The sequence below is a fragment of the Palaemon carinicauda genome, chromosome 2, assembly GCF_036898095.1.
Source record: "Palaemon carinicauda isolate YSFRI2023 chromosome 2, ASM3689809v2, whole genome shotgun sequence".
NCBI lineage: Eukaryota > Metazoa > Arthropoda > Malacostraca > Decapoda > Palaemonidae > Palaemon > Palaemon carinicauda.
In genome coordinates, this window is record NC_090726.1 from 9,426,707 (window position 1) to 9,441,020 (window position 14,314).

The 14,314-nt window shown below is 33.3% G+C and overlaps 1 protein-coding gene across 2 annotated transcripts in view; it reads left to right on the forward strand.

Annotated features, from left to right (window-relative positions):
• LOC137623229 (lysosome membrane protein 2-like) overlaps positions 1–14,314 on the forward strand; it is a 200,195-nt gene that overhangs the window by 180,365 nt on the left and 5,516 nt on the right. Inside the window, exons 5-10 of one of the 2 annotated variants that reach the window (XM_068353972.1) lie at positions 1–31; positions 4,959–5,170; positions 7,389–7,570; positions 10,078–10,196; positions 13,051–13,176; positions 14,016–14,162. The exon at positions 1–31 is cut by the window's left edge and continues 176 nt beyond it. In XM_068353972.1, coding sequence (XP_068210073.1) covers positions 1–31; positions 4,959–5,170; positions 7,389–7,570; positions 10,078–10,196; positions 13,051–13,176; positions 14,016–14,162 — 817 coding nt within the window. Of the gene's footprint in view, positions 32–1,712; positions 2,022–4,958; positions 5,171–7,388; positions 7,571–10,077; positions 10,197–13,050; positions 13,177–14,015; positions 14,163–14,314 lie in introns of both variants that reach the window. The other variant, XM_068353964.1, reaches the window with a different exon arrangement.

Below are 14,314 nucleotides of genomic sequence, written 5' to 3' on the forward strand. Positions count from 1 at the left end.
TTCCAAAGGAAAATTCGGCTTCTTCTACCCAGTGAGTCGAAGCTCCCACCTGCATGCACCACTCAATGGTCTTGAGGCCTTCTGCATGCCAGGCTTCGTTGCATGCCAGGCTTTGTTGCATGCCAGACTCTTGCATGCCAGGTTCTGTTGCATGCCAGACTTGCATTCCAGGCTCTGTTGCAAGCCAGGTTCTTTTGCATGCCAGACTCTGTTACATGCCAGACTCTGTTACATGTCAGGTTCTGTTGCATGCCAGGTTCTGTTGCATGCCAGGCCCTGTTGTATGCTAGGTTCTGATGCATGCTAGGCTCTGATGCATGCCAGGCTCTGTTGCATACTGACCCTCTGGCGGTACTAACCCTTTTTAACACTAAACATAATCCTCTGTTTTAGCTGATAGTTTAGAGTAGTATAACTAGATCCTTACCTAGCAGTTGGCTTTCGACTCTGGAACAGCCCTAACCTAGCGGCCCTAGCCCATTACCATACACAAGACAACCTAGATGAAGTTGCTATCCCCTGAAGTGCCACCAAGCTGAGTCGAAGGTAGCTAATCGCAGAATTACCTTGATTAGCCGGAAAATATATTCGAATGGAATTTCATTACTTTGCAAAAAATTATTTAAGAAGAGAATTTTACTACTATGCGGAAAAATTACTCAAGAATAGAATTTTATACTTTGCTGAAAAATTATTCAAGAACAAAATTTCAGTATTTGGCGGGAAAAATAATCAAGAATAAAATTTATACTTAGCGAAGGGATTATTCAAGAACAGAATTTCAACTACCCGATTAGGAAGATCATTCCTTGGTCCGTCTATCTCCCGGAGGAGGAGAAAAAAAAAAACTTGTCCTAGAGATGTGTAACTCGGAGTTGATTAATTATATTTATCTAAAGGTAGGTATTTGGTACAGAACACCTTTAATAATGCGATTAAATTAACTCACAAATCCCCACTAATGTCTAATCTTTGATAAGGATAGAAATTTGTTTAACATTTGAGCCGTCTATTAAGTCGTCAGAAATATTGTAGAAAGGAATTTCAGAGATTAAGTGATTTTTTTAAGAGTGGAATTTTAATCAAGCCTCAGCATGTAATACAGTTAAAGATTACAGTGCCTGATACCTTTTAGTACACTGTTAAATAAACTGTAATTTTAATCGGAAATTCTCCCTAAAAATATACTATTCTCAGCCGTATTTCAGTAAAATACGGGCGACCGTAATTTTACCATATTTTGTTATTGTATGTTAAGGGTTGGTGACCGTAATATCACTTCTTTACGTCAATATATCCATTTTTAAAACTGTAAAAATCCTGAATAAATGTTGCCAGACATTTACCGTTTTTTTTTTTTAATGCAAATTTTTAACAGCAAATATTTTTTTTTTTTATATTTTTTCTTATTGCACGTCGCATTTATAGCTCCCTTTATATTTTTTTGTGCATGTCTGTTGCTCATTGACTGTCTTATAGTTCTCGTTGGGATGTATGTTTTAATGGTAACCTATTTTATCTATAGAAATCCTGCTAATTGTGGACCTCCTTTCGTGTGACCAGTAAGTGTTCACTGTTGAATCAATGCTTCAGTGCTTCTGTAGACGGATGCTGTATCTGTTTAGTGTACCACTAATCTCTCCGACTTAACCTCACCTTTTATTATTAATTTCTCCCTTTTTCCTCTTGCATGACACCAATGGCGTTCATAGGTTTTGGCTGACTTCATAGAAAAGTACCGAACGGAAGATAACAAAATGCTCATGAACCTCCTCTGGACTGAGATCGAAGCTGGCTTCGATATCTTCACCACAGAGGCAATAGGCGACACAATTTTCTATGGATTCGATTTGCCCAAGTTCGACTTTGACTTTTCGGGTATCGCTGTATTATTCCCGGCTTTGAACATTACCCAAGGTCTGAGTGGAACGATCTACGAAATCCTTGAGAAATTGTACGAGAAAGGAGTTTTGCCTGAGGCACCACCTAAGGGCCTGGAGTCTAACCTAATTCATTTCCTGGTAATTTTATTGTTTAATTTATGATTTATAATTTAATAGCTTAGATGATGGCAGGGAAGGGCTTGAACATAAAGCTTAGTTATCTATGTTATATTTCAATTTTATCTGGAGTTTTACCCGAAGCACCTACTAAGGGCCTGGAGTCTAACCTAATTCATTTCCTGGTAATTTTATTGTTTAATTTATGATTTACAATGCAATAGCTTAGATGATGTCAGGGAAGGGCTTGAACATAAAGCTTAATTTTCTGTTATGATTCAATTTTATGCTCAATAAAAATTTCTATACGCATTTATTCATGTATTCCGATTCTCTGGAGAAACTGATTTTTAATGAACTTAGTACCGGTGTGTTTAGGAAAGTTTAGATTGCTGCATTCAAGTTTATAGAGAAGGTACTGTGATATTTATCTTACATCTTCATTTAGAGGCATATTTATGAAAACAGATTCTACATCAAAGCTAGTCATGTGTAGGTCACCATCTTGTAAAACTGTTTTTAGTGCAAATTGATTTCAAGCGATACCATTGAGAAATTAAACAAGATACTTTTATATTTCATTATAGATTTATCTTTTTTCATTATTATTATTATTATTATTATTATTATTATTATTATTATTATTATTATTATTATTATTATTATTATTATTATTAGCTAATCTACAACCCTAGTTGGAAAAGCAGGGTGCTATACTAAACAACGAAAAATATCCCAGAGAGGAAAGAAATAAGGAAATAAATAAACTACAAAGAGAGGCAATGAACAATTGAAATATAATATTTTAAGAATAGTAACAACATTAGGAGTAAATCTTTCATACATAAATCATAAAAACTTCACCAAAAACAAGAGGAAGAGCAATAAGATAGAATAGTGTGCCTGAGTGTATCCTCAAGGAAGAGAACTCTACCCCAAGACAGAACCAGCGCACAGAGGCTATGACACTACCCAAGACTAGAGAAAAATGGTTTGAGTGTCGTTCTCCTAGAATAGCTGCTTACCATAGCTAAAGTGTCTCTTCTACCCTTGAACCGTTTGTCAGGAAAATGGCTGAATTCCAATTTATTTTGCAGTTTGAATTCATCGTATTCTCATTCGAGGTGTTACACATAAAATATTATGAATATAAAAAAAGACATTCAAAGTGGAAATTATAACTACATAAAAACACTATGCAAGATGAAAACCTACTACTACTACTACTACTACTACTACGTTCAAAGTGCTAGGTAATAAAAAGGCAAAGGATTACCGAAAAAAAAACACGTCCAACAAACATGACAACAGTATTAAAGGTTTAAAGGGTTCTCATGAATGGCAGAGGCAAAGGACAGTGACATTGCCTTAGCAAGCAGGACAATGCCCTTGAGACTGGCCATAACTACATATGATCAGCACCCAAGCCCCCCTCTCCACCCAAGCTAGGACCAAGGAGGGCCAGGCAAAGGCTGCTGATGACTCAGCAGGTAGACCTATAGCCTCCCCCAAACCTTTCTATCCTTAGCTCACAAGGATGGTGAGGTTGCAGCGACCAAAGGAACTAATGAGTTTGAGACGGACTCGAACCCCAGTCTGGCGATCACCAGTCAGGGACTTTACCCTCAAGCAAGAGAACTCTAACCCAAGACAGTGGAATGTTCCTTTTTCAAAAGACTTTCTAACAAAAATGAATAATTAATTTTACCTTATTGCATGCACTAAAACTCCTTATGATAGGAAACCACTGCATGACGCTTAAATTTGGTGATGGGATCAAGGTGAAATGTTATCAGGAAAAATCTCCTCTATTGGTAAGGTCTTTTGTGTGATTATTTTGTAACTTATTTTTGTAGTTTTTAGGGTAAGTTTGTTGTGATCTTAGTTGTCATTCATTTAAGTGATTTCATTAAAGATGTTATTAATTTCCAAGGTTATTATTATTATTATTATTATTATTTTTATTATTATTATTAATTGCTAAGCTACAACCCTAGTTGAAAAAGCACAATGCTATAAGCCAAGGGGCTCCAACAGGAAAAATAGCCCAGTGAGGAAAGGAAACAAAGAAAAATTAAATTTTTAAGAAGAGTAACAACATTAAAATAGATGTCTCCTTTATAAACTATAAACACTTTAACAAAACAATAGGAATAGAAATAAGATATAATAGTTTGCCCGAGTGTACCCTCAAGCAAGAGAACTCTAACCCAAGCCAGCGGAAGACTATGGTACAGAGGCTATGGCCATTGCTCGTAGTTAAGCCAACAGAGGTATAAATGAACAGACGGGAAAATAGATTTAAAAAAAAAAATGGACATTTTATTTCTGAAATAAACGTTTTCAATCTTTAGATTATTATATTGTTGTAATGGAACATTTATTTTTCATATTAAAGATATTACTACCTGCATAAAAGATTTTTTTAATATAATTATTCAATGTTTCAATAAACGTATTGTTATGAATGTTAATAGTAAAAAGGGAATCATGATAGTGCTCGTTCATGCCGTTAATGTAATACAGTTTAAAGACATCCGTTTAATCTCTTGATGAGTTATATTATTATTATTATTATTATTATTATTATTATTATCATCATTATTATTATTATTATTATTATTATTATTATTATTTCTTGCTAAGCTATAAACCTAGTTGGAAAAGCAGGAGGCTATAATTATGCCCCAGGGCTCTACCAGGGGAAATAGCGAAGAAAAGAAATGAGGAAATGAATAAACTACACGAGATGTAATGAACAATTAAGATGAAATAATTTAAGAACAGTAACAACATTAAAATAGAATATTTTAAGGAAAGTAACATTAAAATAAATCTTTCATATATAAACTATTAAAACATTAAAAAAAACAAGAGGAAGAAAAATAATAGAGAATAGTTGAGAGCTTAAAGATAAATCATAATGTTCAGATTTAACTAAGAAAATTTATTTTTCAGAAAAACAACACCGACGATTTCACGTACGAAGTTAAAACAGGCGCCCAGGGGCTGGATGACTACCTGAGCATTGTGAAGTGGAGAGGAAACGAATCCCTGAGTTACTGGAACAACGAGTACTGTGACATGATCAATGGAACCGATGGCACACAGTTCCCTCCGCAAGTCACCAAAGACAAGGATCTGTACCTCTATACCTCGGAACTTTGCAGGCGAGTGATACTTGGCAGTCATTTATTCTATTACATCTCTCTTTCTGAGTTGGGGATAACTTAATGTTAAAGGTTAAAGGTGTCTGGTTTCAGTTCCAGTTCCATCAGAATAGATGCTCACCAGAACGTCAGCCGGGCAAGCCCAACCCCCCACTGTGGTGCCCTACCACAGCAGTAGCCTCCCCAGTAAACAGCTTAAACTCACGGTCCTGGGCGGGGATCGATCTCTTGCCACGTGAATGCGAGGCAAACACGTTACCACTGTACTAGCCAGGTGAAAGAAATTATATCTCCCTTTCTGAGTGGAGAAATAGTTTGTATCTCCTTTTGTGTGGGGATACCTTAACGTGGTGAAAGGGTTTACATCTCCCTTTCTGAGTGGAGATACCTTAATGTGGTGAAAGGGTTTACATCTCCCTTTCTGAGTGGAGAAATTGTTTGTATCTCCTTTTGTGTGGGGATACCTTGACGTGGTGAAATGGTTTACAACTCCCTTTCTGAGTGGAGATACCTTAATGTGGTGAAAGGGTTTACATCTCCCTTTCTAAGCGGAGAAATGGTTTATATCTCCCTTTGTTTGGGGATACCTTAACGTGGTGAAAGGGTTTATACCTTCCTTTCTGAGTAGGGATATCTTAATGTGGTGAATGGGTTTACATCTCCGTTTCTGAGTGGAGATACCTTAACGTGGTGAAAGGGTTTGCGTATCGCCATGATCACCAAAGCAGTACTAGGCCGGGTCACCCATACTAGGTTCCTTTGTTGTGAGCGATCATGCGAAAGTCTCCCACCAGAAAGGTGATGAAGTGCCCAAACCCTAGATATAAATTGACATGTCTCGGGACTTCATCCTACAATGGACTAGAAACGGCTGCGTTTGTTGTTGTTGTACATTTACCGAACCATTGTAATGTTTGTAAGAAATGAGCCAGTTTTTAGGTTAATGGTCTATTAAAATAATTAGGTATGTTTAGGTCAGGTCATTACAATTTATTACTAATTTGACTTTGGTAATGAGGAAGCCAGTGGTCCAAGTTACCTTACAGAAGGAAAAGATTGATCAGAAATATTAGCCTGTCGAAGAATGTAGAAACAACTTTATATGGAATAAAAAGACTAAGGTTTTTTTTTTTTTTTTGCCGTTAAACTCAAGACCCTAATAAAAACGTTTCTCAGTACTACTTAGTAGAATGGTTGCAAACGCTCCTTCGACAGCTGTTAATATTGCTGATAAAGTACTTTTCAATTAATCCTACAGATACAATAGAGTTTTTCATACTCTAACAACATAAATCGAATACCAGAGACGTAATTTCTATATGGAGAAACATGGAATGGCCATCCAAATGGTCATATGGAGCAAAAGCCTGTAATATTGTTTCTATTGTTTCTTTGTCGTGGTGATAAATCCTTTTGTAGAGGACAGATGTCGTTCAAAACACCTGTCCCTTGTACAGATGTAGGACTAAAGGTATCAGTCGTAATATTTGAAAGTCAGCCAGTAGAGAGAATGTCATTACTGCCAGACAGAGCAACACAAGAAGAGATATGTGTCGGATCTGGTAGATGTCATTTTGCTGTGTTGTGATATGCAAAAGTGCTCTTTCCATAAGGTGAACGCATTAATAACTATATTATTATTATTATTATTATTATTATTATTATTATTATTATAAGTACCAGCTAAGTTACAACCCTAGCTGGAACAGAAGGATGCTACAAACCCAAGGGCTCCAAACGGGAAAATAGCCCAGTGAGGAAAGGAAATAAGGAAATTAACTACAAGTGAATTAATTAGGAATAAAATGAAATATTTTAAGAACAGTAGTAACATTAAAATAAACCTTTCATACAGATATCATAGAAACTTCACAAAAAAAAGAAAGAAAAAAAGATGAAGAGCAATAAGATAGAATAGTGTGCCTAAGTGTACCCCCAAGCAAGAGAACTCTAATCCATATATGGTACTTGGGCATGTTACTCTACGTTTACAATAGACATTGTCTATTCATTGTAAATGTTCATGTGTGTAAAAATATATACACACATACACACACACACATACATATATATATATATATATATATATATATATATATATATATATATATATATATACACGCATGTAATAGCAAACACACAAATAAACATTATCCTTACATTTTGTCTTACATGTAAACCATACCTGTACCTCGTAATGACTATCGCAATATTCCAGATCGTTATACTTGAAATACGAGAGGGAGACGGACGTCCACGGCATCACCACCTACAGGTTCGTCCCTCCAAAGGACGTACTGGAAGATCCTAAGGTCAACCCGGATAATCAGTGTTTCTGTTACCCTAACGTGAGCTATTGTCTTGGCGCTAGCATGCTCAATATGGCTCCCTGCGCTTTTGGTAAGGCTATAATTTTGTTTTATGTACATTATATAAATATATATATGTATATATATGTATATATACGTGTATATATACGTGTATATATAAATACATACATATATATATAATATATATATGTATATATATATATATATATATATGTATATATATGTGTGTGTATGTGTGTCTATATATATATGTATATATATATATATATATATATATATATATATATATATATATATATATATATATATATATATATATATATATATAGATGTACAGTACTGTATGTATATATGCATGGTTTGCTAAAAAGTCTTTCAGTAATTTTGGTATAGACGGATATATATATATATATATATATATATATATATACATATATATATATATATATATATATATATATATATATATATATATATATATATATATATATATATATATATATATATATATATATGTTTGCTAGAAAGTCTTTCAGTCATTTTGGTATAGATGCATATATATATATGTATATATATATATATATACATATATATATATATATGTATATATATATATATATATATATATATATATATATATATATATATATTTATATATATTTGTATATACCGTATTTTCCGTATCATAAGACGCACCTTTTTTCAAGAAAAATGTCCCCCAAAATCACCCTGCGTCTTAACACTTATAGGAAAAAGTTGTATAAGAGAGTTTAACACCCCTCAAACGCCCAACTATTGACATACAAGCACTCAAACTGACGATATAGAATATAAACCTACAATTATCATTCATATGTAATAAATTCATTTATTTTTATATTGCACTTTCTTTAATGAAGTACAGTAGCACTTTTTTTTTCTTTTTGGTAATCAGCTGATGACTGGCTAACCGCCTTCTACAAGCAAACATGCTAACTAATGGTCTCATAGCAGACGACGCTATGACATATTAGTTGTTTATGCAGTATATATCTATTTTCTCATTCTTGTTGATATTTTGTAACAAAGCAATATATTGATAATGACTTTGTTGCCTGAGTTACGAAATAATACAAACAGACAGTTGCTGAATACGACCTTGGAAAAAAACTCCTGTTTGTTTATTGCAGTATTACCAATTTGCAGACAAAGTAACTAGACCTAGAATCACATAAACAGTAGCAAAATTATTCCACCTGAAAGAATTTCTAGATTTCTTTAATCAATAATTACATTTTGTGAGAAAATTTATAGGCTATATGAGGAATTTTGGAAATATTACTAGAATTTTACCTCTTTAACAGAATTTTATGAACCTTTGGCAGCGCTGCTTTCATGTAAACAACACTTGAAACACCAAACACTATGACTAACGTGTAGTTGTGGTGGAAACTACGACTGATTTAGTGGCTTCTTATATGAATATGTAATAACATTGGGATAATCGGCATATAGCTATTTAATATTAACTTATATATTTCATAATACAACCAAAATAAGAAAAGTTACTGTGCAAGACAATAATCACGCTAGAGTCTCTGACTAGGGATTTGTGCTAAGAAGGTCTTAAAATCCTCAATTTTTTTTTTCTAAAAGTGCCTCGCTAATTTAAGGGTGCGTCTTACCACTTGTAGCGTCTTATGACACGGGAAATACGGTATGTATATATATGTACTGTATATATATATATATATATATATATATATATATATATATATATATATATATATATATATATATATATATATATATTATATACAGTATATATACATATACTGTATATAAATATATATATGTATATATATATATATATATATATATATATATATATATATATATATATATATATATATATGTCATTTTAGCATTAGTAATTAACTCAAAAAATCATGTTTTCTTATGACCAATGTCCCACAGGCTACAGGATCCATTTTTACGTTTCAATATTAGAAAATTCCGTATATTTTATTGCCGTTTCCTGTGAGTTTTAATTGATCTATTTTATTATCGTGCATAAATATCTCTTACACTTCATATCATAGTCTGGAGTACTACAAATGCTGTAGTAACCTTTTCGTCATAAGGGATTTAAGCAACCTTTGTCAGTAACTTGGGACCAAGTGTTATCTATGGACAGTTTCTTTCAAATTCAATATATGCATATTAGATACTGATAGGAAACTTTCATAGACGCTTGCTTATATTTTTAAGTCAATATATATATGTATATATATATATATATGTATATATATATATATATGTGTATTTATATATTAGTTGGAAGAAACAGGCCTACATGGCTCTGAGGGCTATGAAGCGCGAAATAGGAGATGATGGATGGAGAAGTATTAGATTGAAAGCTCAAGATAGAGACGACTGGCAAAATCTAACTTAGGCCCTTAGCGTCAATAGACTTATGAGGATATATATATATATATATATATATATATATATATATATATATATATATATATGTATATATATATATATATATACATTATCTTTATTTAACTTATAAACGTAACATTTTTTTTCCAGATGCTCCCATCGTCTTGTCAACGCCTCATTTTTATCAAGGCAATCAGGTCGATATAGATAGCATAGATGGTCTTGACCCCCACAAGGAAGAGCATGAGACGTACTTGGATATTGAACCCGTGAGTATGACATTCCCTGTTGAACTTATTAAATGTATTTTGTGCCGGCCTTTTGGATACGTCCATGCCATGGAACAGAGGCTATGGCCCTACAAAAGACCAGAGTACAATGATTTTAGAGTGTCCTTCTCCTAGAAGTGCTGCTTACCATAGCTAAAGAGCCTCTTCTTCCCTTACCAAGAGGTCACTAGTCACAGAACAATTACAGTGCAGTAGTTAATCCCTTGAATGAAGAAGAATATGAGTGTTGTCAGGTGTATGAGGACAGAGGAGAATCTGTACATGATATGCCAAACTATTCGGTGTATGTATGTGTAAGCAAAGGGAAAGTGAGCCTTGTGAGGTAAGAATGGTGGGTTTGGTGGAGCCTATAGGTGTACCTGCTGAGTCATCACCAGCCATTGCCTTCCCTCCTGGTCCTAGCTTGGGGGGAGAACGGTCTTGGGTGCTTATGAATATATGGTCAGTATCTATGGCATTGTCCTGCTAGCTAGGACAATGGCACTGTCCCTTGCCTCTGCCATTCACGGGACGCCTTTAAACCTTGAAACTGAGCATCTTAATAGAGGAATTCTTTAGTGGATCAGCCACTAAAACCTTTCCAGTTGAGTAAGAACATGCCAACATCCCAAAGGTGTAAGTATTGTATACCCACATCAATCTTAATCTAGCAGTTTCTGCAGAACTCTGTAATAGACTATTCTCGAAATTAATATTTTAGAAGAGTACATTTCAGTGAGACCACAAATCCCCTTTTCCTCTGGAAAGTACAGGTATGAGGTAAACGTTTCTCATTAAACAGATGGACATAGGAGTAATGAACATGTATTGTATAAGTATCATAAGGAATTGAAAGCAATGTTTATGTCTGGAATAATGCCTTTTCTAAGAGATTTTGATAATGTATTCAATTCAACATAATGACGTAGTAGGTGTGAAATACAACTATCTCGTTCATCTTCCAAGAGTAAGTTCGTCATTTGAAGTAATGGCTAAATGGTGCCAGGAAATAAACCCCAAGGATGAAATCCCTCGAAAGAAAAAGTCCCCCATGGAAAATATCCCCCCAGCAATAATCCCCTGGAGGAATAAATTCCCTCACTCCTAATTTAAATGTATGTACTCTAGTGATAGCTTCCAATAAGGAAATATAACAAAATAATTGATAATATTTTTATAAAGGTAAATTGCTCATTTATGCAATTGTTTTCCTTTAAATACTTAACGACTCTCATCTGGAAACTTTCAAAACAAATATGAAGTACTTCAAACAAACCTATTTTCCTTTGGGAGGTACAATGGTGCCACAAGTTCACCTCATGCAGTGCACTGTAGGCATTACTAAATGCTCATTGTAACGTACATTTTGGTTCCTGGCTGCACCTACTTCTTAGCCTTCTAATTCCCTTCCCTCTTTCTTTCATTTCTCTAGCTATCCAACCCCTTTCGACTTTCTCTTCATAGCTTAACTTATTTTGCCCCTCAGTTTAATTCCGTGCTGAATGATCTCCCCGGCCCCACTGATGGAACATATGGTCCAAATTCTATAAATCCATCCCAATCCACAAGTGTCTATCTCATTAGCCATTTGAAATACGTATTTAGACAGAAAATGTCGTCCAAAAGATAAAATAAAAATTCTAGAAAAATGTACAGGATTCCATTCAGTTGGGACCCAAGATAAATGTAATGAAGCTTGGGAGATGAGCGAGATGGTTAACAAATAGTCATCATCATGAAAATGTATTTATGGTATAAGTTTACTGATCATTAGAATTCAAATGTAAAGGAAAAATTACTAATAGCTGAGGCTATTTTAGTCTTGTAGGCTATTTTTAGGCCACTATTTGTTTCAATTTCCAATTGTTTGGGTTCAGGTGCACGAACTGGGTTTAGAATGGCTTTCTGAAATGGGAGGTTTGATTTAGAATACTTTAATCATTCTTCAGACTATTTCATGCAATACTGAAATGCTAAATTCTACTTCTTCACATACAATGTTTATGGTCTTCCAAAATATTTTGTTTTGAATATTGACCTTGGGATGGTTTTAGGTTTTGATATTCAAGTAACCCATATATATATATATATATATATATATATATATATATATATATATATATATATATATATATATATATACTGTATATGTGTGTGTGTATCTATGTGTGTGAGATTTATATATATGTATATATAATATATATATATATATATATATATATGTATATATATATATATATATATATATATATATATATATATATATATATATATATATATATATATAACGGATTTTGAGCGAAGCGAAAAATCTATTTTTGGGTGAGATAGCCATGACGTCCTGATGGAAGTTCCTTCATTAGTAGCTTCATATAACCTAGGAAGCTACTAATGAAGGAACTTCCATCAGCACGACATGGCTTGAGCCCAAATATATATATATATACATATATATATATATATATATATATATATATATATATATATATATATATATGTATGTATGTATGTATGTATGTATGTATGTATGTATATATATATATATATATATATATATATATATATATATATATAATCACACACACACACACACACACACATATATATATATATATATATATATATGTATATATTATATCCATTCTTAAGTAGTGATACCTTAACCTGGTGAAAGGGTTTGTGTATCGCCATGATATGCAAAGCTGTACTAGTCAGGGCCACTCATACCAGTTTGCTTTGCTATTAGCGATCAGACAAAAATCTCCTACCATCATAAAACTCCGTGCAGTATTCTTCCAATGAAGTATTCATTTTGAATTTCGTTCGAACTTTGATTTGTCTTCTGATTTTACAGAATACTGGGGTGGCCATGCGCGCTATGAAGAAGATGCAACTGAATGTTCCATTGAAGCGATATGGAAGTTTTCCTTCCTTCAAGAATGTTCCAGAAGTTATTTTCCCAATTGTTTGGGTAAATGAGGTAAGGGAGGATTTTTATTTCGTATTATTATTATTATTATTATTATTATTATTATTATTATTATTATTATTATTACTTGCTAAGCTACAACCCTAGTTGGAAAAGCAGGATGCTATAAGTCCAGGGGCTCCAACAGGGAAAATAGCCAAGTGAGGAAAGGAAATAAAGAAATAGATAAACGAAATGAGAAATAGTTAACAATTAATGAAATATTTTAAAAAACGGTAACAAGTAACATCAAAACAGATATTTTATATATAAACTATAAAGACTAATGTCAGCCTGTTCAACATAAAAACATTTGTTGCAACTTTGTATTTTTGTAGCTCTACCTATTCAACTACCCTTTCTTTAAACAGAGTATACAGATTAGATAAATCTCGATAAATCTCATTTCTTTAAACAGAGTGTGCAGATTAAATAAATCTCCATTCTTTAAACAGAGTGTGCAGATTAGATAAATCTTTCTTTAAACAGAGTGTGCAGATTAAATAAATCTTTCTTTAAACAGAGTGCGCATATTAAATAAATCTCCTTTTTTTAAACAGTATGCAGATTAAATGGATATTTCCTTTAACAGAGTGCGCAGATTAAATAGATCTCCTTTCTTTAAACAGAGTGCGCAGATTAGATAAATCTCCTTTCTTTAAACAGAGTGCGCAGATTAGATAAATCTCCTTTCTTTAAACAGAGTGCGCAGATTAGATAAATCTCCTTTCTTTAAACAGAGTGCGCAGATTAGATAAATCTCCTTTCTTTAAACAGAGTGCGCAGATTAGATAAATCTCCTTTCTTTAAACAGAGTGCGCAGATTAGATAAATCTCCTTTCTTTAAACAGAGTGCGCAGATTGATGAAGAAATGGCACAGAGTGTTGGGAAGGCCATTTATACGCCATTCACTATAGTGGATGCAATATGTGGAACGCTAATTGGCATTGGCGCTGTGTTACTCCTTGTAGGGGCCTGGAAGTTCATTGGTGTTAGGGTGAGTTGGATAATGATTGTTTATTGAGTATATTAGACTAAATGTTTGATTATATATAAAAAAAAATTGATGACAACCTTTCAATACTTCCCATTCATTATGTACACATCATTTTTATTTTCATGTAGAAAATCTCGTCTTTCTAATTAAGT